The 26,198-nt window shown below is 43.9% G+C and overlaps 1 protein-coding gene across 1 annotated transcript in view; it reads left to right on the plus strand.

Annotated features, from left to right (window-relative positions):
* The window catches only part of Klhl6 (kelch like family member 6), a 39,977-nt gene extending 14,122 nt beyond the window's left edge, over positions 1-25,855 (plus strand). Inside the window, exons 2-7 of the mRNA XM_057764831.1 lie at positions 4,243-4,408; positions 11,129-11,578; positions 16,626-16,863; positions 21,430-21,632; positions 23,071-23,284; positions 24,499-25,855. Coding sequence (XP_057620814.1) covers positions 4,243-4,408; positions 11,129-11,578; positions 16,626-16,863; positions 21,430-21,632; positions 23,071-23,284; positions 24,499-24,800 — 1,573 coding nt within the window. The 3' untranslated portion in view covers positions 24,801-25,855. The remainder of the gene's footprint in view (positions 1-4,242; positions 4,409-11,128; positions 11,579-16,625; positions 16,864-21,429; positions 21,633-23,070; positions 23,285-24,498) is intronic.
* Positions 25,856-26,198: the final 343 nt, after the last annotated feature.

The following is a 26,198-nucleotide window of genomic DNA, read 5'->3' on the forward strand; positions in this document are numbered from 1 at the left end:
TGGGATTGTGAATTGTAGGCTGGTTTTCTTTGCTTTATGTCTAAAAGTCACTTATGAGTCAGTACATATGATGTTTGTCTTTCTGGGTCTGGGTTACTTTACTCAATATGATGTTTTCTAGATTCATCCATTTACCTGCAAATTTCAAGATAGCATTTTTTCCTGCTGTGTAGTACTCTATTGTGTAAATGTACCACATTTTCCTTATCCATTCTTCAGTCGAGGAACATTAGGTTTTTTTCTAAGTTCTGTTTTTTTTTTTTTTTTTTCTTCGAGACAGGGTTTCTCTGTAGCTTTGGAGCCTGTCCTGGAACTAGCTCTGTAGACCAGGCTGGTCTCGAACTCAGAGATCCGCCTGCCTCTGCCTCCCGAGTGCTGGGATTAAAGGCGTACACCACCATCGCCCGACTTTTTCTGAGTTCTGGAATTACAGACATGTGCCATCTGTACACATCTGCACTCCTGAGTTGAATTTTGCTCACTTTGCAATTAAGTTAGTGCCGCAACACGGAATATCTTAGTGAAGCAGAGAAGTTAATTCTTGGTCTGGCCGGGTGGTGGTGGCGCACGCCTTTAATCCCAGCACTTGGGAGGCAGAGGCAGGTGGATCTCTGTGAGTTCGAGACCAGCCTGGTCTACAAGAGTTCCAGGACAGGCTCCAAAAAGCCACAGAGAAACCCTGTCTCGAAAACGAAAAAAAAAAATTATTCGTCTGAAGAAGATGGGGAAGGGGGGATGAGTAGGGAACTAAGTATTGGTAAGCAGGGATTAAAATGCATAAGACAGCAGAGGTGAGGGAGTACTTGTTTATAGGGCTGGTTGTGTTGACGGGAGCTCTGAAACACAGAGTTTGTAGGAGAGGGTAAACCACAGGTTAGTTGGGGTGGAGCGAAAATTCCGGTAGGGATGTTCAGGCCGTTCAGGAATAGTAAGTGGGATGCATGTAGAGGTTTAGCCCTTTCCAATTCCAGGCCCCAGGTGCATGATGGGAATTTTTTTGGTGGGAGGCCGGGATCGGCTCCTCTTCATTCGTTAGAGGATGTTTGACAATTTTTGGAGTGGTAGATGACTGAAAAGAAAACCACTCCAAGGATCTCAGAGAGACCTCTAGAGACGGAATCCCAGTGGATCGGGAGAACTGGTCTAGGCAGTGGGGACTCTGTAACCGTGACAGTCAGTCCAGTCAGTTCAAACGGTAGCTGAGAAGATGATCATCACACTAGTGAACAAAGGGTGTCCCGTGCAGTGTCGGGCTGTGAGAGTTCTACGAGGAAGAGTAAAGCAAATAAATGTGGAGTGGTGGTTTTAGACGGGGTACAGCACGAGAGAGAACCTCTCTGAAGAAATGACATTTGAGGAGGGGCCTCAATGAGGCGTAAGCCCCATGGACACGGGAGAGCTGTGTGGCCCAGGCAGAGTGTTTTCACCTGGGGCCTGGCTTCATCTAGGTGAGCCTTGGGCCTGTGGTATGTCCATGGCTGTGGTGAGAGGCATGCTGAGTGATCTGGGCTCTGCTCTGGCTCTCTGGATTGGGCAACTGGCATACCGCTCTGAAACGACTTTGTTTGGTTTTAAAATGAGGATCTCATGTTTATTCCTTTCTAGAAATACTTTATTATGCAATATCTTACGTGCTATGGCATATGTTTATTTTATTATTTTTATTTTTGAGAGAGGCAGGGAGGAATATGTGTGTGGCACACGTATCATAGAACAATGCTGGGAGTTGTTTCTCTTTCCACAACATGGGTCCTTGGGACTAAACTCATGCCATCATGTTTTGTGACAGGCATCTTTACCTACGAGCCCTCTCACCAGGCCTCTTTATTCTTCTCTTTCGCCCTTCCTTCCTTCCTTCCTTCCTTCCTTCCTTCCTTCCTTCCTTCCTTCCTTCCTTCCTTCCTTCCTCTATTTCTTTGAGACAGGCAAGCATCAGACATCAAACTCAGAGATCTGCCTACCTCTGAATCTCAAGTGCTGGGACTAAAGACACGGGCTACCAAACCTAACCTAAAAAAACGTAGAACTATATGTATCCTAGGCTGGACTTGAACACCTTGATCCTCTTACCTTTGGTTCTTTGGCATATCCTACCGGCATGTACCATCACAACTGTTGTAATTTGTAATAATTATTCTTCTCAAAGGGCGAGTTTCATCATAGCATTTCCGTCCCACCATTTTGACTTTTCTTGAGATAGCCTCTTTTATCCTGGGCTGACTTTGAATTTGCTATACAGTGAATGGTGGTTGGCTATGAGTTCATCTTCTGCCTTCACCTCCTGTGTGCTTGGATGATAGGCATGTGCCACCATGCCTAGTTGCCATTTTCATATGTCTGTGCCATTATCTTTTATTCTTATGCATCCCTTCTCCCCACCCCTACTACCCTTACTAAGAGGTAAATTGCTAACAACCAACCCAGGTGTGCTACCTGAGAACAGAACCTGGTCTAGTGTACTTAGAGTGATACCGAGTCAATCCCCCCAGCATTTGACTTTGTATCTTACTGATTTTCTTGACTATTGTATCCTGTTAGACTCAAGGTTGGGGGCTTAAGTCCTAACTTCTGTTTATTCTGTGGCTGACCATCTCTGGAGACCAAAATTTGCCCATGCATGTATGTCTATGGGTCTCTGGGAGCAGCAATAACTGCTTGGTAGTTCGGCCTATAAAGAATTTGTAGGCTTAGCTTTTGTGTTCAACATGGTGGCCATGGCCCAGGGCAGTGATGACATGTCCAAGGAGAGCAAGGAAATACTGGGGCTGTAGGAGCTAGATGTGCACGAACCCTGGAGAGAAAGACGTTTCCCTTATACTTCCCCTTTTCCCTCTCCCATAAACAGTTATGGAGTTAGTGTACTTCGAGCGATGTTAATGGAACCCAGACTCTGCCTTTGCTGTAGCTGAAGAGTGGACAGCATGCAGAAACTCTGACATCAGGAATCTGATAGAGACCAGGACGCATGCTGACAAGCTAAGACTGAAATGGTGTATGACATTCTCTCAGAGTTTAGAAGTAAAGCATCCCTGGCATGCTTGTGTGTTTGAAGACTCAGTTCCTAGCTGGTGGTGCTGTGTAGGGAGGATGTGGGACCTAGTTGGAGGAAGTGGGTCTCGGGGAGCAGGCCTTGATGCTTACAGCCCAGCCCTACTTCCTGCCCTATCTCTGCCTTCTGATTTGAAAATGCAAGGAAGCCGCTCACTCTCCTGCTGTACAGCTGTCCTTGCTGCTGTGCCTTCTCTCCCACTGTAGCCTGTGCCCTCAGTCCTGGAGCTGGAGGGTTCGTCTTCCTTTAAGTTACTTCTTGTGAGGTGTTTAGTTGCAGTAACAAGAAAAGTAACTAATTCATCCACATACTCCCATGTCTCTCCTCAGCTAAAATCCCCCTGATTTATTCTGGAATATCTTGTTTGTTTGAGCTTTTACTGATGCATAGTATATTATGTATTCTTCAAATACATCAGTAAGGTAGAGATTTACCAATAACCATTAAACATTTGCATTGATTTATATTTTCTCATTTATGCCATGAAGTAGAGTGAGTTCAAGCTTTGCCCGGACACTAGCCTTCTTCCGCCCACCACAGCCATTGGGCAGCACTTTTCAGCTTTCTCCTGGGCTTCTAGAAAACCAGGATGCTTAAGAATTACCCATTCCTGGACACTGGTCCCACAGTGTCAAAGCAGTATCTTTATCTATGCTGGGACAGCTGTGGAGTGCACTTTCCCATCCCTGCAGGATTAGGCTGGAGCTGATTTCTCTCTGGACACAGTCTTGCTTGTTTATCCCTTCCTGGTACTGGGCCCTGGCCTCTCTAACTCTGTTGATTGTCTGGGGAATAGGGATATGGGCTAAACCGGAGTGGGATATTATCCACTGTGTGTGATTCTAAGAGAGAGTTTGAAAGTCACATCTAGGAACGACAGCTCAGTTCAGAGTACAGGTGATCCCAGAGAGACTAATGACAAAATACGTTAAACACGTTGAAATACATTGACTTCATTCAAGAGTTCTTTATGCTAGGCACTGAATTAGCATCTACAAGGAGAGCCAAAGAATCAAGGGGCAAAATCTCAAGAAGTCAGCACGTCAAATGATTTTGTTTCTATGTTGGCCATCAGTTCAGGTTTTGATTTGGGACTTCACTGTCGCAGGAGGGCAGATGACTCTAAAAAGGGATTTGTTCAGGTTTGGAACTCGGAGTCCTGGAAGGATTCACATCAAAGGTCTCTCTTCCAGGGCCATGTTCTGCAACGACTTAAAGGAGAAGTATGAGAAGAGGATCATTATTAAAGGGGTGGATGCGGAGACCATGCACACTCTCCTGAACTACACATATACAAGCAAGGCTCTGATCACCAAGCACAATGTTCAGCGGGTTCTGGAGGCCGCCAATCTTTTCCAGGTGTGTGAACCAACAAGTTCTGTGCTTTCCTTTGAAGTGAGTGAAAGCAGGCAGCTCTAGAGACCTGCTTAGGCTGGCTTCCTGATCTGTATCTGGAATTTACACACACACACACACACACACACACACACGGAGAGACAGAGGCAGAGAGACACACAGAGAGACACACAGAAAGACAGAGAGAGACATACAGAGAGAGACACAAATAGAGAAAGAGAGACAGGAGAGATAAACACAGAAACAGACAGAAAGATGGACACACTCACTAAGACAGGCATACAGAGAAAGACAGATACACAGAGATAAACACAGAGAGAGGCAGGCACACACACACATGGAGAGAGAGAGGAAAGGAGGGAGCAAGCGAGCGAGCAAGCTTACCTGAAGGTCAGAAGATGCTCAGTTGGGCACTCGGTGACAGGCGATGCGATGAGGTGTTGCCTGCTTTACCATATAACACTGGGGAAGTGTGGTGCCTTGGTCCCTGACTGCAGCACAGTGTCTGCCAGGCATTGCAGCCTAGTTAGAGCCAGTGGTGTGACCAGGGCTTCCTACACACAACATTTGACTTTATCATAAGTTGGGCACAAAATTAAGGCAACACGGAGGATAACTGAAAGTGCTGTGATGTGGAACTGACTTTTCTGATGGGAGACACTACTGCTTGCTGTCACACCATGCAGCTTTCGGGTGATGCTGTCTAGGTATGGGGGAGTCAAGACTTTGTGTGGCTGTGAAACAAGAGCGTTGAGAGGTAAGAAGTGTCACAGAGGGGGGAGGACTTCAGAAATACTTCCAAGTAATATATAGTTTCTGTGCAGTAATATTTGCTTCATGTGATTGTACCAATTACACTAGCTTCAGAAAATAATTAGACTATGAATAATATCAGTTGCATCCATAATGAAAACAGGGGTCCCATCCAAATTATCATCTTTGCCTAGGTTGAGAGTCATACTATTGATCTTGATTGCATTGTATTAATGTTGTCTCATTGCCTAGATGTGTAAGAAACAGTCCAGGGAGAGACCATATCACTTCTAGGAACCAGGGATAAGTATCAGATCTTGTACATGGCTTGTTTCCTATGGAGGTGGTCTCTGCTTGGGTCATAATTAGCTTGGCATCGAAGGGAACAGAACCCAGGATGCTTACCTTCTGAGGGGTTCATGATCCAAGCTTATTATTGGTAGTGGGATTAGCTCTGTTGAGGCTGGAGTTAGGGAGTGATTTGTAAGGTCTGACAAAAGACAGGATCATGGAAAGAAAATAGAAAATCCACTACAAAGCAGCGCTGATGAATTCTGAGTAACAGATCACCACCAGTTAGGCTCAGTTTCCCAGGGCTTCCTGAAGATGTCAAGCCAATTATTTCTGGCTGGGCTGGTTTTCTGGTGATGTCCCCAAGCCAGTAAACACTCACTGCCTTGACCGTCTCTCTGTGCTCACCATCAACCCGTTTGATTGACAGGAAACCATCCTTCTTTATGGCGGGGGGGAACTCACCAACTTCATGCTCAGTGTTTATAGTTAATCTCGTCCTGCCCACCATCCAACAACATACCCTCAGAGCCATCTTTCTGTGTCAAGAGGTCTTCTGAACTTAATGTGCCTACAACCTTGAACAGAGTGACCTTTGCTCAGAAAAGCTGCACCAGTCCTTGTTATTTTCATGCTAATACCCTCTATTGGAATGTAGGGAGGGTGGCTCACTTGTCTAAAGATGGGAAAACTGGAAATAGTAATAGCAATGACATTTACTGTTACACATTTAGTGTCTGGCACCAAAGTAGAAGCTTATTTTTTTAAGTGACAAAGTTTGGAGTCGTTGTCAAGTCTCCTAATTCTCTCACTGTCTCAAAGCAGGTCTCACACAATAAAAAGATCTTTATTTATTTTCTTTCTAAATGTAGTTTTTAGTATTTTTAGTTTTCACATTTTTACGTATTTGTGTGTGTGTGTGTGAGAGAGAGAGAGAGAGAGGGAGAGAGAGAGGGAGATAGAGAGAGAGAGAGAGAGAGAGAGAGAGAGAGAGAGAGAGAGAGAGAGAGAGAGATGAGTGTACCCATGCCAACAGAGACCAGAAGAGGGTGTCAGATTCCCTGCAGCTAGAGTTGTTTCTAGCAGCTGTGAGCTGACAGATGAGGATGCTGGAACCGGAACTTGGGTCATCCTGCCCAGCCAACTTTCTAGTTCTCTCTAACTGCCCAGACTCAGTTCTGGTGTGTGCTGGGGGAGTCGCACTGGGCAGCTTCTTTGTATGCCATCTGATCCTCAGAGCTGGGGTTTGTACAGGTAGACGTGTGTTGATAAGCGTGTATCAGAGTGGGGCATCCTGCAGCCTGTAACTTCACTAGCTGGGGTGTGTAAGGAGCACTGTGTGTGCTCCAGCTGTTAGCACAACACACTCTCCTACTTCCTGGACCAGGGAGTATGCCCAGCAGCACGTGACTTTCCTTATTTTATTCCTCTGTTTGTATTCTAACCCAGGAGCTTCTTTTCTTCTTTGAACGTGCTTGTAATCACTCCTTTGAGTTCTCTGTCTAGGATTTTATTTAATTCACCCTCACTAAGTGTCCTACTGTGGGATTAGTCATTTTGGGAGGAATTATTGTATCTTGGCTTTTCATATGTTACTTCATCGGACGGTGTGTACCTGGTGCTATTTTTTTGCTTTTTTTTTTTTTTAATCAGCTATATTCTTTTAGTTGAAGTATTTGCAATGTTCACATGAGACTAAGGTGTGGTAGGGTTAAGTGTTCAGAAATAGTTCTCATAGTCCAGCATCCCAGACGGCCTGGTGTTAACTATATATTACTCTCAGAGTAGGATATTAATTGTGAGAACAACCATGTTGATATTTTCATGTTTGACATAATATGCAAATGCTGTACTGTGTGTGTGTGAGTCCACACATGTAGTACACACACACACACACACAAATGCACTGAAAGATTTTAAAATGAATAAAGAATTAGAATAGATACTCCTCAAAAGACCTTCAAATGGCTTCTTTAAGGCATACATTTCTTATGGGAACTGTGGCCATGTCTCTTTGATGGTATTTTAGGAGTTCCTGTGTGGTCGTGTCTCTTTGGTGGTATTTTAGGAGTTCCTGTCAGAGTCAGGTGTTGACTGTAACTTTTAATTCACTTATCCATCTAAACAGGAAACTGGTTATACGTGTTACTATTATTTGTCATCTCTCAGTTCTAAAAACCAGGTTCGAGGAACAACATGCTGGAAATTTATCCAAAGGCAAATACATAAAAAAATGTTCTTGTTTTCATGACTCCCTCACATGCCAGCAAATTCCTAGCTACTGGTTGGATCACTCTGAAATACTTGTTGACACATATTTTGGGAAAACATAGGCGTCAGAGAAGCCTACTTTCCCTTGTGGTCATAAGGTCTCTTGAGATTCTCCTGGCTTTTGTTAGCCCAACAGCGCAAGCCTGCCACTGTCCTTAGCAAGCAGGCTAAAGGTTCATCTTGCCCCCTTCTATGTGACTTCAGGCAATGTCTTTTTCTCTGAATTCTCTATTTCCTCCTCTCTGTAGAGGGACAGGGAGGGAGGAAGGGAGAGAGAAGAGGGCTGAGGCATGTGCGCACATTCTTTGTCAGGGTGCAGGTAAAATCTTAAGTGTTTAAATTTGTAAATGTAGCGTGTAAATGTCCACTTGCAAGTGTAGTTGGAATATCCTCTTTTTACTAATTAAATAAGAGAGTTTTGTTTAAAAATAGTTTGTGAAGTGCAATGACAGATGAAAAACTCATGGGTCTTAGTGCATTTCAGATGTCTAATAAGGATTTTTTTCTTCTGTCTGGCCTTTCCAATTCATCTGCTGTCAGACTTTCGTAGTAGACATTGCTGGAAATAAAAACAAAATCATGACCTAGAACCTCTGGGATGCTAGATCTGGCTGGGCAGAGCACAGAGCAGAGCTGTTACAGGCACCTCCACATGAGGCTGAGGAAGGGATAAGAACAGATTCCACATCAGGGAATTAGAGAAGCCACTGGGGAGAACTAGCTTTTAAGAAAGAGCTTCATGGAGAGGTGGGCTTTTTCTATTCTTCCTATTGCACTTTTTATTTATACAGTTATTTACCCAGAACTAAAGTGCCCAGGGTGAAGTAGATACTTCATAATGTTATCATAACAGTGAGTAGCTCATAGTTTCCCAGAGTTGAGCGTGGTGGCACAAGCCTGTAATCTCAGTCTTTAAAAGGATGAGGCATCTTGCTTAAGTAATATTATATCCTTCTGGAGTCTTTGATGGAGTTAAAAAATGGTTAGTTATAGTTATAGTTTTCCTTAGTTATGATCAAAGAACTGTAATTATTGCTTGATAACTGTTATATATAATTTTACTATGTTAAAGTTAAAGCCTTTCTTTTTTTGTTTAAACAGAAAAAGGGGAAATGATGGAGGTGGGTCATCTGTCTATGTGTTACTTTCATTGGTTAATAAAGAAACTGCCTTGGCCCTCATAGGACAGCAGCTTAGATAGGCAGAGTAGACAGAACAAAATGCTGGGAGAAAGAAGCCGAGTCAGTCAGTCGCAATGATTCTCCCACCTGACACAGATGCAGGTTAAGATCTTTCCTGATAAGCCACATCTCATGGTGCTACACACATTAATAGAGATGGGTTAAAGCAAGATGTGAAAATTAGCCAACAAGAGGTTATAGATAACAGGGCAGACAGTGTTTAAAAGAATACAGTTTCCATGTAATTATTTCGGGGCATAAGCTAGCCATGCGGGAGCAGGGGCGGCCAGAATGCAACCCATCGCCGCTCCTTACTACAGAGGCAGGAGGATAAAGAGTTTGAGGCGTCTTTGGGCTACTAAAATATAAATCAAAAATTAAAAAAAAAACATAAAAAAATCAAACAAAAAGTTTGGATTAGGATTCTCAGCTCAATCACTTTCATAGTTCCTCAAGCAAGGAGCTGAGCTGCAGGAACACTGGGTTCTACAGACAGAGCAGAGGGAGGCAACACCAACTCCATCTTTGTGTTGGCTCTCAAAGAAACATTTTCTAGATGATCAATTGGAAGCTATGCTCTGATACGGGAAAATCATGTTTTGTGATTGAAAATGACATTGAAAATGGGGGATAATGTGTTTTGGAGGGGTACTCCAGTGTAAAGATTGAACTCTCTTCAACTCAGTCTGCCAGTTCAAAACCAGTCCCAACACCACTCCTGCCCTACCCTCCCCTTTTATTCTCATAGCTTCTTGTCACCAGAACCTGTCCTTTGCATACCATACTTCCCCCTGCCAGGTCTGTCCCCATATCTCTTCCCAGTACCTGCCCTCAGAGGGGCTTCCTCATCTGGCCCTTCCCTGTGATCTCCTTCTTCCTTCACTTAGATGAGCAGCTCAAGCACACTGAAAACATGATCTTGTGATCCCAGTGGACAAAGAGAGGTCCAGACTTGTGCAGAGCAGAGCCCCAGAGAACATTAGTGAACTAGATGCCTGTGAGATGTGATCTGTGAAATATCAGCATTGAACACAATGGCAATGATGGTGTTTTGTAATTTATAAAATGTTTCCCAAACATTAAATTCACATTCTCTGTGGAAGATGATGTAGAGTTGAAGTGGGATATGGGAGCCAACCAATATTTTCTTTTTTTTTACAAACTATTCTTTTTTCAATTACAAAAGTGATAGTAATTCATTGGGGGAGGGGTAAATAACACATTAACAAAGAGAAAACGTCCCATAGCTTGATTAGTGAGTGTGATACCTTAAACTGTAGTATTTTATATGTAGGTTCACTTGGGGAACAGAACTTGGGTCACCAGGCATGATTAAAAAGATAAAGACTCTTATTAAAAATAACTGTAAGACCATAATTGCCCCTAAAATTAATAATACTTTTTCATGTCTTCAGATATTAGTGCTTGTAAACATTTCTCTGCTTATATCAGACATTCAAGTATGGTCCATACTTTGTAGTAAGTTGATATAACTTCTAAATCCCTCATCTTTCTATTTTTAGTCTTTGATAATTTATACATGCATATAATGGTTCTTGGTCATATTTACACCTCACTTCTCTAACTCCTTGAGGATCCACTCTGACCCTTCATCCCTCCTCCCAACTTCATCATCCCCCTTTAGAAAAATAACCCACTAAATCCAGTCTGTGCTGCCCATAGACTCATGGGTGTAAGCAGTGTTCCTGTTTTTACATTTTCCCTCCTTCTCTCCCTTTTTTACATTTGTAGCATATTTACAGGAGAAATTAGACCAGTTGTTCCATGGAGTTTCCTGCCATCTTGATGTGGATGAATGTTTATGTGTGTGTGTGTGTGTGTGTGTGTATATTTACTTCTATATCTTTTCTGTAAATTGATGATTAAATCTAGAGGCTTAAATTTAGGAAAAATAGCTTGATACCAGAGCACTTACTTAACACATGCAATGCTATGTGTTCCACCCCAGTCCTATAAAATAAAAAACAATAAATCTAGATGTCCGATCAGATTTAATGCATGGATCTGAAAACCCAATACATTATATTTTTTAGAGGACTTAATGTAATCTTGTAAGATGCTTTTAAATTATTTACAGAGTTCTTGGCTATGTGAATGTAGTGTTCAAAATTTAGGCTGCTGCTGAGTTTTTGCTGGCACACAACTCACTGATCAATGTTCTTGTGGACTAAGCACTTCCTGGCCTAACTCTCCACCCTTCTGTTAGTTTCTGCAGCTGGTGGATGCCTGTGCCAGCTTCCTCACAGAAGCCTTGAACCCAGAAAATTGTATCGGAATACTGAGGCTGGCAGACACACACTCCTTGGACAGTTTAAAGATGCAAGTTCAAAGTTACATCATTCAAAACTTCGTTCAGATTCTGAACTCCGAGGAGTTCCTTGAACTTCCGGTGGATACCTTGTATCACATCTTGAAGAGTGACGATCTTTGTGTGACGGAGGAGGCTCAGGTGTTTGAGACAGTGATGAGCTGGGTCCGGCACAAACAATCAGAACGACTCTGCCTACTCCCCTGTGTTCTTGAGAATGTGCGCTTACCACTTCTGGACCCGTGGTACTTCGTGGAGATGGTTGAAGCAGATCCTCTCATACGGCAGTGTCCCGAGGTCTTCCCCCTGCTTCAGGAAGCCAGGATGTACCACCTTTCCGGCAATGAGGTAGGTTGGATGTAAGAGGCGCTGCATTTCATTGGCAATGTAATAAGTGAGCCAGGGCTCTCAGAAATGCAAGTGACCTTTGCTCACACCTCAGGACAGCAAGTAGAGGAGTCCAGTCCTTCCAGAACCTGGGATTCCTGTTCTGTATAACGGGGATAATAGCACGTTTTTACAGAGCCGTGGGGGAGGATTTAGTGAGAAGTGGAAACCGTTTGGCACCGTGGCTGTCACATCTGTCCTCTGCCCGGTTGTGTGGGGTCCCCTTCAGTCACCATTCTGAAGGGGTTCTATTTCCTTACATTTTCCCACTCTTGCAAGCATTTGTGTCTGTTGTTCTGTTCTGACGCTGCCTTGCATCACTTTTCCCTTCCATTTCCTCCCTCTCACTCTTCTCCTGTATCCCCCTTATGCTCAAGTTCATGGACTCTGTTTCTTTAGTTGTTGATGTTTACATTCTGCTGTGGTTTTTATTTATTGTGTCCAGTTCTCCCAAAGGATATGGTTTTCCAGCCTTCAGGACAAGGCAAGGTCCAGAGTCCCCTCATTTCTTCCTTGAATTTATAGAAATTCCTTAGACCTCATTACTGTGCTCCCAGTCTGTTCTCCCACCAACTCATCCCCACTCCTGGGATGATGGAGGATGCAGGTGTGAACTTTGCTCCTGGCCTGACCTTTTCATTGGCTCTCCTTCACCTTCAGGAAGCCATCCACTTTTTCTTCTAAAGTCCCCTGAGCTCTGTTCACTAAAATACCTCCTGCTTAGGTCTCTGGCATCATTACTACCCACCTCTACTGTGTGCGTTTGTATTTACAAATTAAGAACAAATTTAATTAAAATCCGTTTTTGAATGAAAATATAATTGCATCACTTTTCTCTTCCATTTCCTCCCTCTCACTCTTCTCCTGTATCCCCCTTATGCTCAAGTTCATGGTCTCTGTTTCTTTAGTTGATATTTATGTTCTGCTGTGGTTTTTATATATTGTGTACAGTTCCCCCAAAGGATATGGTTTTCCAGCCTTCAGGACAAGGCAAATGTTGTCTAATGCTTCCTTCTTCTTCCTCTACCTAACTTCTTCATCTACTCAAAATCCAAGATTACCTTCTTCAGAGAACCCTTTGTGTTCTTCTGGCCATTGGTTCGGTCTTTGGTCATGACACAAATGTCACATGGTGGGCATTGAATCATCATCTTGTAATACTCTAAACTTGCAACTTGTTATAGTAGGAATCGAGTCTTACTGGACTTTTCGTCTCTAGATCTTAGGAGAAATCTCTGGCGTGTTGAGAATGGCAATGTTTATGGATCACCCAATGGGCACCAAGAAGGTGTTTGCTGCTACCTGTTCTCCTTTGCAATTCCTCAAGATGTTTTTTACTCATAATCTTGTAAAGACAAGGCCAGATTTAGTGGAGGAGCAAGCTCACAAAAAAGCTATGGTATAGGGAGAGGTTGCTGTTGATTGACAGGCGTGAAACCTCATATGTACCTATCACTGTGCAAAATGTGCCAAATGTCATCTGCAGGCTATGGTATAAACCTCAGCCCAAAGTTGTTCAGGAATCGTATCTGTCTGTGACTCCTCTGGAGGATGTTCCTTCATCTGTGTGGATCACTGTACTCCTTGCCTGTTCTTGGAACTGCTTGCTGCTCATTTATTCTTCACAGGTATCCTCGGAGTTTGGCGTTTGGTCAACCTGGGGTTTTCCTTGAGAGAGGAGATTCTCACTTCAAATCATATCACGCTAACAGACACAGTGCTGGTCTGTTACTTCTCAAATGGAGTTGCGGAGAATTTCTCCATCCATACAGGTTGCGGATTTGTTGGCATAAAGCTGTTCTCAACTCCGCTCATCATCATACTATCTATAGACTATGTAGTGACGTGGATCTATACTATCCATATAGAATCTGTAGTAACATAGCATCTTGAATTCCAGATAGTGGCTCTTTGTGCCCCCATTGGTCTTGCTAGAGATATCATAAATTCTGTTCAGTTTTTCAATAAACTAACTCCTGGTTTAATTTTATTTTCTCTGTTTTCTATTTAATTTCCTTTCTATTTTGATCATGATAAAATTCTTTTTTTTCTGTTTACATTCTGAATTTACTTCCCCCCCACCTAGTTTCTTAAAGAATAAGTTTTGGACATTGATTTGAGATCTTTCTTTCTCCTATCCTTGTTACCCCATTGGGAATCACTACATAATGAATCATCCTACAACTTCAAGTTTAAAGCAGCAGACAGGGTTGCAGATCCATGGTAGAGTTCTTGCCTAGCATGCATGATGCTCTGTGTTCAATCCTACACTGGAAGAAGAAGAAGGAGGAGGAGGAGGAGGAGGAGGAGGAGGAGGAGGAGGAGGAGGAGAAGAAGAAGAAGAAGAAGAAGAAGAAGAAGAAGAAGAAGAAGAAGAAGAAGAAGAAGAAGAAGAAGAAGAAGAAGAAGAAGTGGAACGTAAAATAGCTTGGCTTAGTTGGGTGGCTCTGATGTAAAGTTTCTCACTAGGTGTCGATCCAACTATTATCTATTGGCTTAGACTTCTGCAACCTCAAAGTTCAAATGAGATCCGAGCATCTACATTCTACTCACTCACAGTATTGCAGGCATGCATCAGTTCCTTACTGCCTATTGGCTTGAAGCTGTGCTTTCTTGCCATGAGGGCATCTACATAGCAGATGGCATTCCGCCAGAGCAAACTATCTTAGAGAGACGAAGAAAGCAATCAATATGGAAGCTTTATTGCCTTTAGTAGTCTGGTGGAACACCACTTCTGCTGTAATCTTTTGGTTAGAGAGACTGATTCCGGAACAGTATGGGCTCTGAATTCTGGGAGGCCATTGTGGAGACTGGGTACCACACTGATTTGTATTGTAAGAGGTAGTTTATACCAGGGACCTTGGTTTCTTGTCCCATCCATCCATCCATCCATCCATCCATCCATCCATCCATCCATCCATCCATCCATCCACTGACTCATAGAAACCCATAAGACCCAGGTACTGATTATTCTTTGTGCTGAGAATCCATTAGAGAAAAAGGGATGTCCTTATAGTAAATTATAAGACTGTTCTTGAAGCGTTGCCTACCATACCAAAATCCTGACTGAACAAAGATGAGCAGATTGTTTTGGAGGTTGTGCCTCGGCTATGAGGGGGGAATGTTTGGGAACAGAAACCAGGCTGATGTTGGGAAGAAAGATGTAGAGAAGCACTTTTTTGTTTGTTTGTTTGTCTTTGGTGTCAACTCTTTGCTTGAATCCTACCAACCTGCTTCATACGTTCAGATGTCCCCAAGCTCTGGCCCACTGCTCCCATCCTTGCCCCATGGACTTTCTACTGCTTATGCCCTCAGGCTCAACACATTAATGAGGGTTTATCCTGTCACACGTCTTCCCGCTCTTCCTTTGTACTCACAACTAGTAGGCCCGCCACAAATGTTATGGCCACAATACAAGCTCACAAAGTGGGGATGCAAAATTTGCTGGATCTGGCTCTTTGGCACAAATAAAAAAAAAAACAAGCAACAAACAAAATTGATGTTGTTAACTTTTGCTGGGAGCCACCCGGTTAATGGTGGTGCACACTTTTAAATACAGCACTTGGGAGGCAGAGGCAGGTGGATCTCAGTGAGTTCAAGGCCAGCCTGGTCTACAAGAGCTAGTTCCAGGACGGGCTCCAGAGCTACAGGGAATCCCTGTCTCAAAAAATCAAACAACAACAACAAAAAACTTTTGTTGGGGAGACACAAACAAACTACAAGATTCACTCTAGACACTAATGACAAACCGTAATAACGATTCCACTGAAGTTAGCTTGGTGAGCTGGGTGACCCCCAGACGGCTGCATGACTGAAAAGTCTCATCTCCTTATGGATGATGAAGTTACACAAACTGCACCCTGGAGTCCCATTTTCATTTACCGATGGACTTCTTCTTTACTGTAACATTTCCCAAGATCGCTTGCAGCTGGAGGAGAGCAGGAGACAAATAATGGCTGAACTCCCGCATAAGGCCCCTCTTCCTTCTATTAGGGAATGTCAATAGTATCAGTGACCATTACCATAGACTGCAATGTTATATAATGTGCTTGGCCCAGAGCTTGGTGTATAATAAGTATTAGAAAACAGACCCTCTTTCTATTTCTTTCTCCCCAAACAAGCCCCCCGTCCCCCTAGCTCTCTTTCTGGAACAAACAATTGATAAGGAAGGAAAGCATGCATCTACAGCCTGGTAGCCCCTCTCCCTTGTACGAGCAAGACAAGCTTCTGGTCCTTCCTACAGCCTACTCCATGCCCCTTGGCAGGTGCAATAGGACAGACTGAATTTTGAAGTACCTGTGTGAAGTTAGTCTCTCTCTTGAAAACCCATGACTCAGAAACACCCTTTCTTCTTGGGGTTTGAAGCAAAGGCTCTCTGTCTCTGCGATCACTCCCCCCCCCCAAACACACACATCTTCAAGGTCCCATTAGGGCTGTTTGTGGTCACAATGCTTTATTTCTCTTAAGGAAGCTCTTCTTTGGATTTGAAGACCTGCCATCCCTTGCAGCCCCACCCCCAACCCCCACCCAAATAAAGACCTTCTGAAGGGTGATGTGTGTCAGCTCCTTCCCGTGGACCCCCCAGCCTGTTCTTTCTCTTTTACATTTTGACAATAGGTATTGAATAAATACTAACTTTGACATTCATTCCAGGAGCTCAGGTTTCAGAACAGGTAGGAGAGAAGAGGCGGGAAGTGCATTTGGTGGTAAACAGATTTTTGTCTTAAAATAGCAGCAGAAATGACAGGTAACAATTCATTCAGTACCTGTTACACAGCAGGCCCTGGGTCATCACATTCCATGTGTTATACCATTTAATACAACAACCTACTGGGTTGTTACAGTCAGACAGCCACCATACAGATGATGAAGGCATGGTCAAGGGGAAGTCACAAGACTAACAGTGGTGGAGGCAGAAACTGGGACCTGCCTTTGTGGTTCCACAGCTCAGGCTGTGCATTGTCATGTTCTATTCCCTCTGTCCACACATCCTCTCATTGATTTCTAGATTATTTCAGAGCGCACCAAGCCCAGGATGCATGAGTTCCAGTCTGAGGTGTTCATGATTATTGGCGGTTGCACAAAAGATGAACGATTTGTGGCCGAGGTAACCTGCCTGGACCCCCTGAGGCGCAGTCGCCTGGAGGTGGCCAAGCTCCCACTGACAGAGCATGAGCTGGAGAGCGAGAATAAGAAGTGGGTAGAGTTTGCCTGTGTGACATTAAAAAATGAGGTCTACATCTCAGGTAAGCTGGAGGCTGGGATCAGAGCGGTTCCTCAATAGCATTCTATGGTTCTTTAAGTAAAAACCAACCAACCAACTGCCGTGCGAGTTCACAGTGTTCTAGCTCTGTGGGTCAGGATATAGAACCAGGAGCTTAGGTAGTCTTATCCTGGAGAAAACATTATCACTCCATACATGCTGAAATATAAGCAGCACAGACAGCAAAATGGTTTGTTAGTCTGCTGCAGGCGCAGGGCACTGATCTGAGTGTAGGACTGGCATAATAAAATGTTGCATCCTCCCACAAACCCGACCTTCCCAAACTTCTTAGGCATTCTGTGATCCGCTTCTACTGAAGGAACGGGAATACATATACATTTTCATTGTTAAGTTGTTTCTTAATCGTTAACAGTTATTTGCGCTTGCCTTCTTCTTAGACTTGAAGTCCTGTGAGAGTTAAATCTCTCTCGCACACCTAGCAATGTAAATGCTCAATAGACATGTTTGAATGACACAGTCTCTGTCATCTTTACCGCTTAGTAGGTAAACCTGTACTTTAACAACACGTAATCACCAGTCACAGCAAGAGAGGGTAAATTATGAAGTAGGAGAAAACAGGGCTCAGAGAGGTTCTAGGTTATATCCTGGGGTTGGACAGGATCATAATCTAGGGGTAAGCCCAGGTCCTAGTCCTTTTCATTCATATAAAAAGAAGAGTGCAAACATCCCCTTCCCACTTCTTTGTATTTAGTGTCCTCCAAAGAGTAACATTAGCTGCTCCCCGTGTCTGTTCATAATGTTGATCAGACTATAAGTTTCTTTTTATTGTAGGAATACCATATGATTTCAACAATACAGAGAATGGCATTTGGTTCCATGATAATTTCCACGTTTTAATATTTTTTATAAATTATTTTTATATTCTGTTAGGATAACTAATATTAGCTATTTCAACAAGCCCCAAGTCCCACTTAATGAATGAACAAGGCTGTGTGGGAGTGGTGGGGTCAGGAGGCCATGGCTTAACTTAGGCCTTCAGGGACTCGGGTTCCTTCTGACGTAGGATTCTGCCGCCCCCCACACAGGGCCTGAAGGAGAAGACACAGCTACTCCACAAAGCTTTAGCTTGCAAAGCCACAAGGCCACTGGCAAGAGCCAACAGCGTGCCCTTCTTTCCCAGAATAGAGGTAGGGTTGGCAATGTTTAGGTTATGCGTCCAGGAAGGAGGAACAGATTTGGTAATCAGAACTGATCTCAGCCACTGCACATGTATTTGCTGTTTATAATCTACTTCAGAAAAATACTCTAGCAGACATTTGCATACACAATAGCTTTGAATTTGTGGAAAGACTCGTAGAAACAGTCTTAAGACTAGTGAATTGAGAATTTGTCAGTTGCTATATGTTTCTCCAAAAAGATTACACATTTTGTAGCTTAACCTATGCCCATTTTCTACATTCTTCAAAACGATTGTTATCAACAATTATTTTTGATGTAATAGACTAAAATATATACATTTACACTCTTGTATCTTTAGTGATATTGAGTAAATTTTCATATAATTATTGGCTAATTGTATTTATTTTAAAGTATGTCTCCTCATACCCGTTGACTGTTTTCTATTGTTGTGTATTTGTCTTTTTCTTACTAAATATCCTTTGCTCTGTGGTGTAGTTATTTTCCCTTTAGATTGTGGTTGTCTTTTAACTTTCATTTACATTCTCACTACCATTTTCTTTCCTGTGTGATTCTACTTTCATATCACACTCTCCAAATCACTGAGTTAGTCTCCTACACCCTTCTCCCAGTCACATTTGAAAACCGTTTTACATGTAATGTAACATAGCTATCTAACTTGTCTCTAGATGGCCAACTGCTAAGGGCAAAATTTAATCATTTCTATATATTTGAGTTTGTTTTTGTATTCAATTTTAATCAGTCAGTTTATCTAACCTTATACTCACACTAGTTTAATTTTGTTATTATTTTCATATTTTATAAATCTTCATATTTGACCTTCTCTCTTCATTTCTTTTTCCTAAAAGTCCTTCCGGTGGTGGTGGAACACTTGCCTGGCATTCGCTTCCTCACCCGCACCACAGAAAGCTTTTTCTGGAGAATCTTCTAATTATCTTGTAGTAGTCTACACACTGTCGAAAGAACTGAGGACGCATACACCTGAGGGAGGCTGGGCAGATGTTAGGTAGCTCTTCTCATCTTTGCAATATGATGTTAAGTCACTAAGGAAAACACAACATTTGTTCTCTCTTTATAAAGATCTTGTTGAAAGTTTTAATCATGTTTTCTATTCTTTAATACTACCCAAATGGAACCGACATCATAATGTCTTGAGTAGAGACCCCCCCCCCCCCGAAAAGTACAAAACAAAGACTAAGGCTCAAGGCATGTGGGCACAGCACTAGGAAAGGAAATGCAGCCCCTCCACAGCCATGGTACCAGACGTTGACACACTCACCAAACTCAGGCACACAGTTTCTACACCAAGGATCCAAGCTTGACCACACTTATGCCCAAGAAACTGATTTAAACATTCATTAGTAGTAAAAGTCAGTTAATACAGCCAAATTAATAGTAAAATGCAGAAAGAGGAGATTTACTCAGTGAGGCCACATTGGAAAGAAGGACAAAGATGATCAGGCAACCCCACTCAAGTTCATATTTGGGGTCCCCAAATGAAGTCACAGGCTTTTGATTTGATTTTATTTGCTTTATTGAGACAGGGTCTCACTGAGTAGCCTTGGCAGCCTTAGATCTCTCTGTGTAGACCAGGTTGGCTTCAACTTCTTAGAGATTGCCCACCTCTGCCTCTGGAGTGCTGGGGTTAAAGATATGGTATCATTGTACCTGGTGAGATTGGTTAATGTGAACAGAGGGCCAGGGACTGCACGACTAAGCAAACAGTCCTAAGGACCATTAAAGTGTGGTTCTATTTATTAATAACCCATCTTTGGCTGGGCTTCAGTGTTACCTAGAAGATTGTCTGAAAATTTTCTAGAACTCTGGGAAATCTCTTCATGGCAGACAAGTTCTCCCCCTGGCCAACACTTTCCTTTCAGCCTTTTTCGTCTTCCAACATGAGATTCCTGGAGAAATTCTCATGTCCTGGGGTCCATGGTTTCATCTCTTCATTCCTGCCATACTGGTCACGTCGTCATGCCATTGTTCTTTATTGCAGAGGGGGTGGGGCATCTTTGAGGACTATTGAAAGCATCTATAAAAATTCACAAGCATGTGCCTTTGACACAGACATCATAATTTTTGTGTTCTAAGAGAGTGGTTGTAAAGAAAACATTAGCCATTTCACCCTCAAGTGATCAATTGTAAGCATTCCATATTTTCATAATAAAAATTAATTAAAAATAGGACAAAGCACATTGTCATCTAGAGGTGCAGGGATGGGTTCCTTGACTCTTCCAGCTAAAGAAATAAAGGCGGGAAAAGAGTGCTGCTAGAAATCATAGGGAACCCCAGAAGATCCACCCAGGAAGTCTGTTCTCCTTTGGGGTTCTTGGTCTTCTTATTAATAAAAGATTTAAGAACAGACTCAAATGAAGCTCAAGGGCAATTAATTAGAGTTTAAAAGAGAAACCTAGGAGAGGAAGCTGTAACTCTTACAGCTGCCTGGAGAGGAGGAGGAGACAGAAGGGGAGAAAAACAAAAGTCACGCTGCTTTAGATAAGACAGCATGGAGGTCAGCCAGCTGGGCACAGGCAGCTCCGGGAGTCTGGGGGGGGGGGGAGGAGTGAGTGTGGGGATAAGAGGTGGGCAGTGTCTTTAGAAAGAGTACAGAATCCCAAAACCTTTCTTAGGGAGTTTAAAGTGCATTAAAGTTCTGGCCAGTATCTGATAGAAAAAGCTAGAAAAGAACTAGAAATAGTCAGGACATCATCCGGTTCTGGTTCAGTATAGGGAGGGCACTAGGGTGGGAACTCTGGAAAGGAAGAGATGCATTGTCTTAAGGTGGACCTGCTTTCCGGGCAGGAGCCCCAAACCATATTCCAGGCCTGCCCCACTGGATTAACCCTTGAGAGGAGGCAAAAGCTTGCCTAGAGGTCAATTCCATTCTTTATACTATTTACTCTTTTATATAGATTGAAGATGTAAGCGCAAATAATGTTGCAAGATCTCTTGGTAATTTCTTCCACACTGTTGCTTCTTCTACTTTTTTGTTTGTTTGTTTAAATAAATGAATAAATAAATACACTTAGAACATGAACTTCCTTCTAACTTTCTGACTGTCAAGCCCTTGCTCAGCCTTGCTCCCCGCTTCTTGGGGAGCACAAACACTGGATTAGACTCTCCCACCCACCAAGACTGACCTCACTGAAGCCTTCTCTGGATCCTTCCACGTGGCCCCCCTTCCTGAGCTTTAGAGGCACAGCTCGGCCTTTGTGGTTTCTCATTCTTTTGAGTTTTTCTTGTCCTTCCTATGAGACCTTCAGGATTTCCCCATCTCCCCTTGGCTGGGACTTGGCTGAACACTTAGCGCTTTGAGGAGAATGCTGGGGGGAAAATGGATTTGGAGACATCTGCTTGGTGTTTTTAAAGTACTTTGTGTCTCTTGTAGGTGGCAAAGAAACACAGCATGATGTTTGGAAATATAATTCTTCAATCAACAAATGGATTCAGATTGAATATTTAAACATAGGCCGCTGGAGGCATAAGATGGTCGTGTTGGGTGGCAAAGTCTACGTCATTGGGGGTTTTGATGGCTTACAGAGGATCAACAATGTGGAGACTTATGATCCCTTCCACAACTGCTGGTCAGAGGTAAGGGAGATTGTTCCCGGGGGAATTTCAAAGCTTCAACAACAAGAACAAAACAAAAATCCTGCTAATGGTGGTAGCTGGTGATTGATCACTTTGACACTGTCAATGGTGGTGGCTGGTGATTGATCACTTTGACACTGTCAATGGTGGTGGCTGGTGGTTGATCACTTTGACACTGCCTATGGTGTTGGCTGGTGATTGATCACTTTGACACTGCATATGGTGGTGGCTGGTGATTGATCACTTTGACATTGTCTATGGTGGTGGCTGGTTGATTGATCACTTTGACATTGTCTATGGTGGTGGCTGGTGATTGATCACATTGACATTGTCTATGGTGGTGGCTGGTTGATTGATCACTTTGCTCCCATAGACATCTTCTTGAACTTCTCTCTTCCTAGGGGTCAAGAGTCAACATTATTGATCCAGTTATAGTAGTAATATTCTTCCAGGCGACCTGGCTCTGTGTGGGCGTTGTCCTGTGCTAGCCAGAGCCCCAGCTATAGAGGGGATTCTGAACCTCCCTGAGATGGTTAACCCCATTGGTCACATGGCCTGGCCCAGAGTCTGTCTCACCTCAGATGCCTTCTGTCCTGTTCCCCTCCATACCAGAAAAGGGAGGATCCATTTCCTCCACCATCTGTGAACCCTGGGTCATTTGGTGATGAATGGAAGGCAGGCTGTATTTATTTTCTCATTATTGATGAGCCATTTCCAGGCCTTTGTGCAAGTCTCTAGCAAAGCCCCCTCTGCTTAAAAACTGGCCTAGGATAAGAAAACAACCTTATCTCCAGCGTTTCCAGATCATTCTCAAGTGCAGATTTTCTTTCTTATTGTCAGAGCATGTTCCAGCTTCAGAAAGTTTAAAAGCACAAGGAACGGTTATCATCCCATTACTACGACATCCAACTAAGGCCTGTGAACCATGGGGCTTGGGTCCAAGATCTTCTCTAATCATCAAGTCCCATCACTTAGTCCTTCAAACTAAAGGGTTATGCAGATTGACAAGAGGCTCCTAAAAGTCTCCTTTAGTGTCCATGGGCTCACAAACAGAAATCTGGCTTAATTCCCAAATCTGCAGTGTTGCCCTTGCGTGGGAGCATCTACATATGTGCGTACCCTTAAACTGACCTTGGCACCTAGCAATTGACCATTGAATGAATATGAACATGCTGGCTTCCTGTACAGGGACATTTAGTCTTGCCTGTGTCCCTTCTTCCCTGAGAGCTGGACTCGGGGATAAACAAGCAGGATCAGCCAAGGCTCAGCTTGCTCCAGGCTTCCTAGAATCTGTAGAGACAGTGGGTTCTGTTTCTCTCTGCATTTTCTTGGGAGCCCATGGGCTTTGCCATTTCAGTTGAAGCATGCCCGAGTATGTGCTCTGAGCTCCTCCAGCAATCTGAGCAGCACACTGACTCCTTGCCCTCTGCCCCTGCAGGCTGCACCCCTCCTTGTTCATGTCAGTTCCTTTGCCGCTGCTAGCCACAAGAAGAAGCTGTATGTCATTGGAGGAGGACCCAATGGGAAGCTGGCCACAGATAAGACTCAGTGTTATGATCCTTCGACCAATAAATGGATTTTGAAGTCGGCCATGCCAGTAGAGGCTAAATGCATCAATGCAGTGAGCTTCCAGGATCACATCTATGTTGTCGGTGAGTTGGTGAGGGTTTCTTACATCTGTAGCCCGTCGTCCCTGTGACCATCCGGGAGACCAGATATTATCGTTTTGAGAATGCCTGGGTGATGTGAATAAGGCTGAGAAGGAAGAGAAGGTGGTGTTGACCCAGGCCTTGTTGGAATTTCCCTTGAAGTCCGGGAGGCAGAAGCAACCACACAAAGTGTGGATGCCATAGTCCAGTGGAGGAGGCCAGGGGTCAGTGCAGGAGTAAAGCTGTGTAGCAAACATAGCAAATACACAGAAATTGAAACATGCAGTGTAGCAAATGCTCAACGAAAAGGAACCATTTGTACGGGCCAGTTTGTGATCATGGACATGCTCCTCTCCTGCTTGGTTTTAGGTACTTGGGAAAAAAAAATGTACTTAGTTGAGAGGAAGCCTGGCCAGCCAGACCACAGTTGGCGTGTAATTGTTAAAGACTGGTGGTTTTCAGCCCTGACCATTCCTTAGGATTACCAGAGAGTACTTTACAAAGTTACAGTAGCCAGGCCTTATGTCAGGAGGGGAGAAAGGTGTCTGGGAAGAGTACAGCTGGGGTCTTCAAAACTACAGCTGATTTTCATGTGCAGCCACGATAGAGAACTGCCGATTAAAGAGATGCCAGAATACAAACAGCTTCGGTGGGTAACTCAGGGTTGATCAGGGGAGGCACTGGGAGGTGACCATCACAGAAAACGTAGCTCTCCCTTGCTTCGGGTCTCTTGAGGTTTTGTTTGTGGTCAGTTCTCCAAGGTCTCAAAGGTCCAGTATCAAGATGGGCAACCTTGATGTCCTTGATCCTGTTTACTCTCCAAACAGAGGCTGTTCCTGGCTATTGCCAGGCTGACGGCTGGTATGAATTGCCTCTGTACATGGTCCTTTTGTTATCTGTAAAACTGATTTTAGTGTATAGGGTCGCAGATGAGAACGTAGCCATGCTGAGATACCTGAGGCACCAGCTGGGGTTCCCAGGGAGCCAGTCTGAAGGTGTGTTTTGCAGCTGTGCTTAGTCAGATATCTTTTAGAACCAGATTCCCAGCCGGTAAGAATTGAAAGGAGATGAAGTTTGCACCTCAGTAACCTGGGGTCCATCTCGGCTTTCTGGGAAGAAAGCCACCAGTCTACTATCTAAGATGGTAGATAGATCTGGCCTAATCAAAAGAGGAAAGGCCCAGAAAGATGCCCAGCATGCGTGTTCTTTCTTTGCAGGTGGTGCCATGAGAGCGCTCTATTCCTACAGCCCTCTGGAAGATAGCTGGTGTCTGGTGACACAGTTCAGTCATGAGCGAGCCAGCTGTGGCATTGCGCCCTGCAACAACAGGCTGTACATCACCGGAGGGAGGGATGAGAAGAATGAGGTCATTGCCACTGTGCTCTGCTGGGACCCCGAGGCTCAGAAGCTGACAGAGGAATGTGTCCTGCCGCGAGGAGTGTCCCACCACGGCAGTGTCACCATCAGGAAGTCATATACTCACATCCGGCGGGTTGTGCCTGGGGCAGTGTCCGTGTGACTGTGAAGGGACTCAGGAAGGTGCCCCTGGAGTCTCTGAGCACTGATTCCGCACCCCAGCTTATTCAGGTCCCTTGTGAGCCTTAGGCGAGCCTTGACTTTAAGGCTTATCATGGGGCAGCTTATGAGACCAGCCGGGAATGCTTGTGTGACCTACCTCAAGATGCAGGGTAATGTTTAACATTCCATACATGCCTACTTACCCTGGCCGGTGCCAGTCTCTTATCCATGATAATTCGCTTAACTTTGGTAATGACCTGCTGCCGGATAGTATTACGCCTGTCTTAGAGGCGAAGAAAAGGCATTTCAGACAGGCCAACCTTCACCAGGCACTCAGAGAGCAAGCAGCTAAGCCGGAATTAACACAGGTCTTCCCACATCAGTGTCTCTTTCACCACACTTAACTCAGATAGGAAAATCGAAAGTTAGCCCCAAACTTGGCTGGTGTCTCTTTCTGGCAACTTTGCTGAAGACAAGGGAATAAAGGTGTTTTTCTGTGCTGTCTTCCTTTTATTCCTTGTAAATATGAGACCACTGGTCTTGGAATCTTTTGGGCCACTTGTCAAGAGCATCTTCTAAGGTCTTCCCCTGGACTTGTCTGTTGAGACTAGTCTGGGATGGCCCAGTTGTTTTGAAAAAGGTGAAAGACAGGTCTTGTTTTCCCCCACATCGTGGCCATTGTTTTTGATTACAGGATGCGCCATTTTGGACTAGAACTACCACTGCCTCTTAGTGGCTGGGGGTGGCTCAGTGGATAAGCACTTGCTGTGCAAGCCTGAAGAACAGCGTTAGGAGCCCTAGAGCCCACATGAAAGCTGAGCAGGCGTGAGCTGCCTGCAATCCCAGCGTTTGGAAAGCAGAGACAGGGGTTCCGCAGGGCAAGCTGGGCAGTTCAGTCAGTCAGCGTTGGTGACTTCAGTTCATCCAAAGACCCCATGTCAGTAAACAAAAATGAAGAGGGGTTGCCTGGAAGAGGTCTCAGCAGTGAAAAGCGGAGCATTACTAAGGAAATCATTTGACATCTACTTTGGGTCTTCACACTTGTGAACACACCACTCACACATTAAAAAATAAAATTTAATTAAAGTTTGAAATAAAAACATTTTTTGAAGTTTTGCCTTCTCAATGGCTTGATGTCCTGGCTTCTCAGTGTACAACTACTGTTTTATTTTTGTGTTCTCTTTCCTCACCGCTTGTGAACACCTTCATACTACTGGTCACTCCTAAGAATGCTCTTCTAGAAGTGATTCTTCTGGATGGCATTCAAGACTTTGAGTCTATGTTCCCAGGACCTGACTTTCCCAGATTTAGTTTTCAGGGTCCCTGTAAACCCTTCATGTAGGCTTCATATCAACTTGCTTCAGTTTCCACTTAAAACACAGAGTCAACCCTTCACCTA

This window comes from Chionomys nivalis, chromosome 3 (genome assembly GCF_950005125.1).
Source record: "Chionomys nivalis chromosome 3, mChiNiv1.1, whole genome shotgun sequence".
In the NCBI taxonomy this organism is placed as follows: Eukaryota; Metazoa; Chordata; class Mammalia; order Rodentia; family Cricetidae; genus Chionomys; species Chionomys nivalis.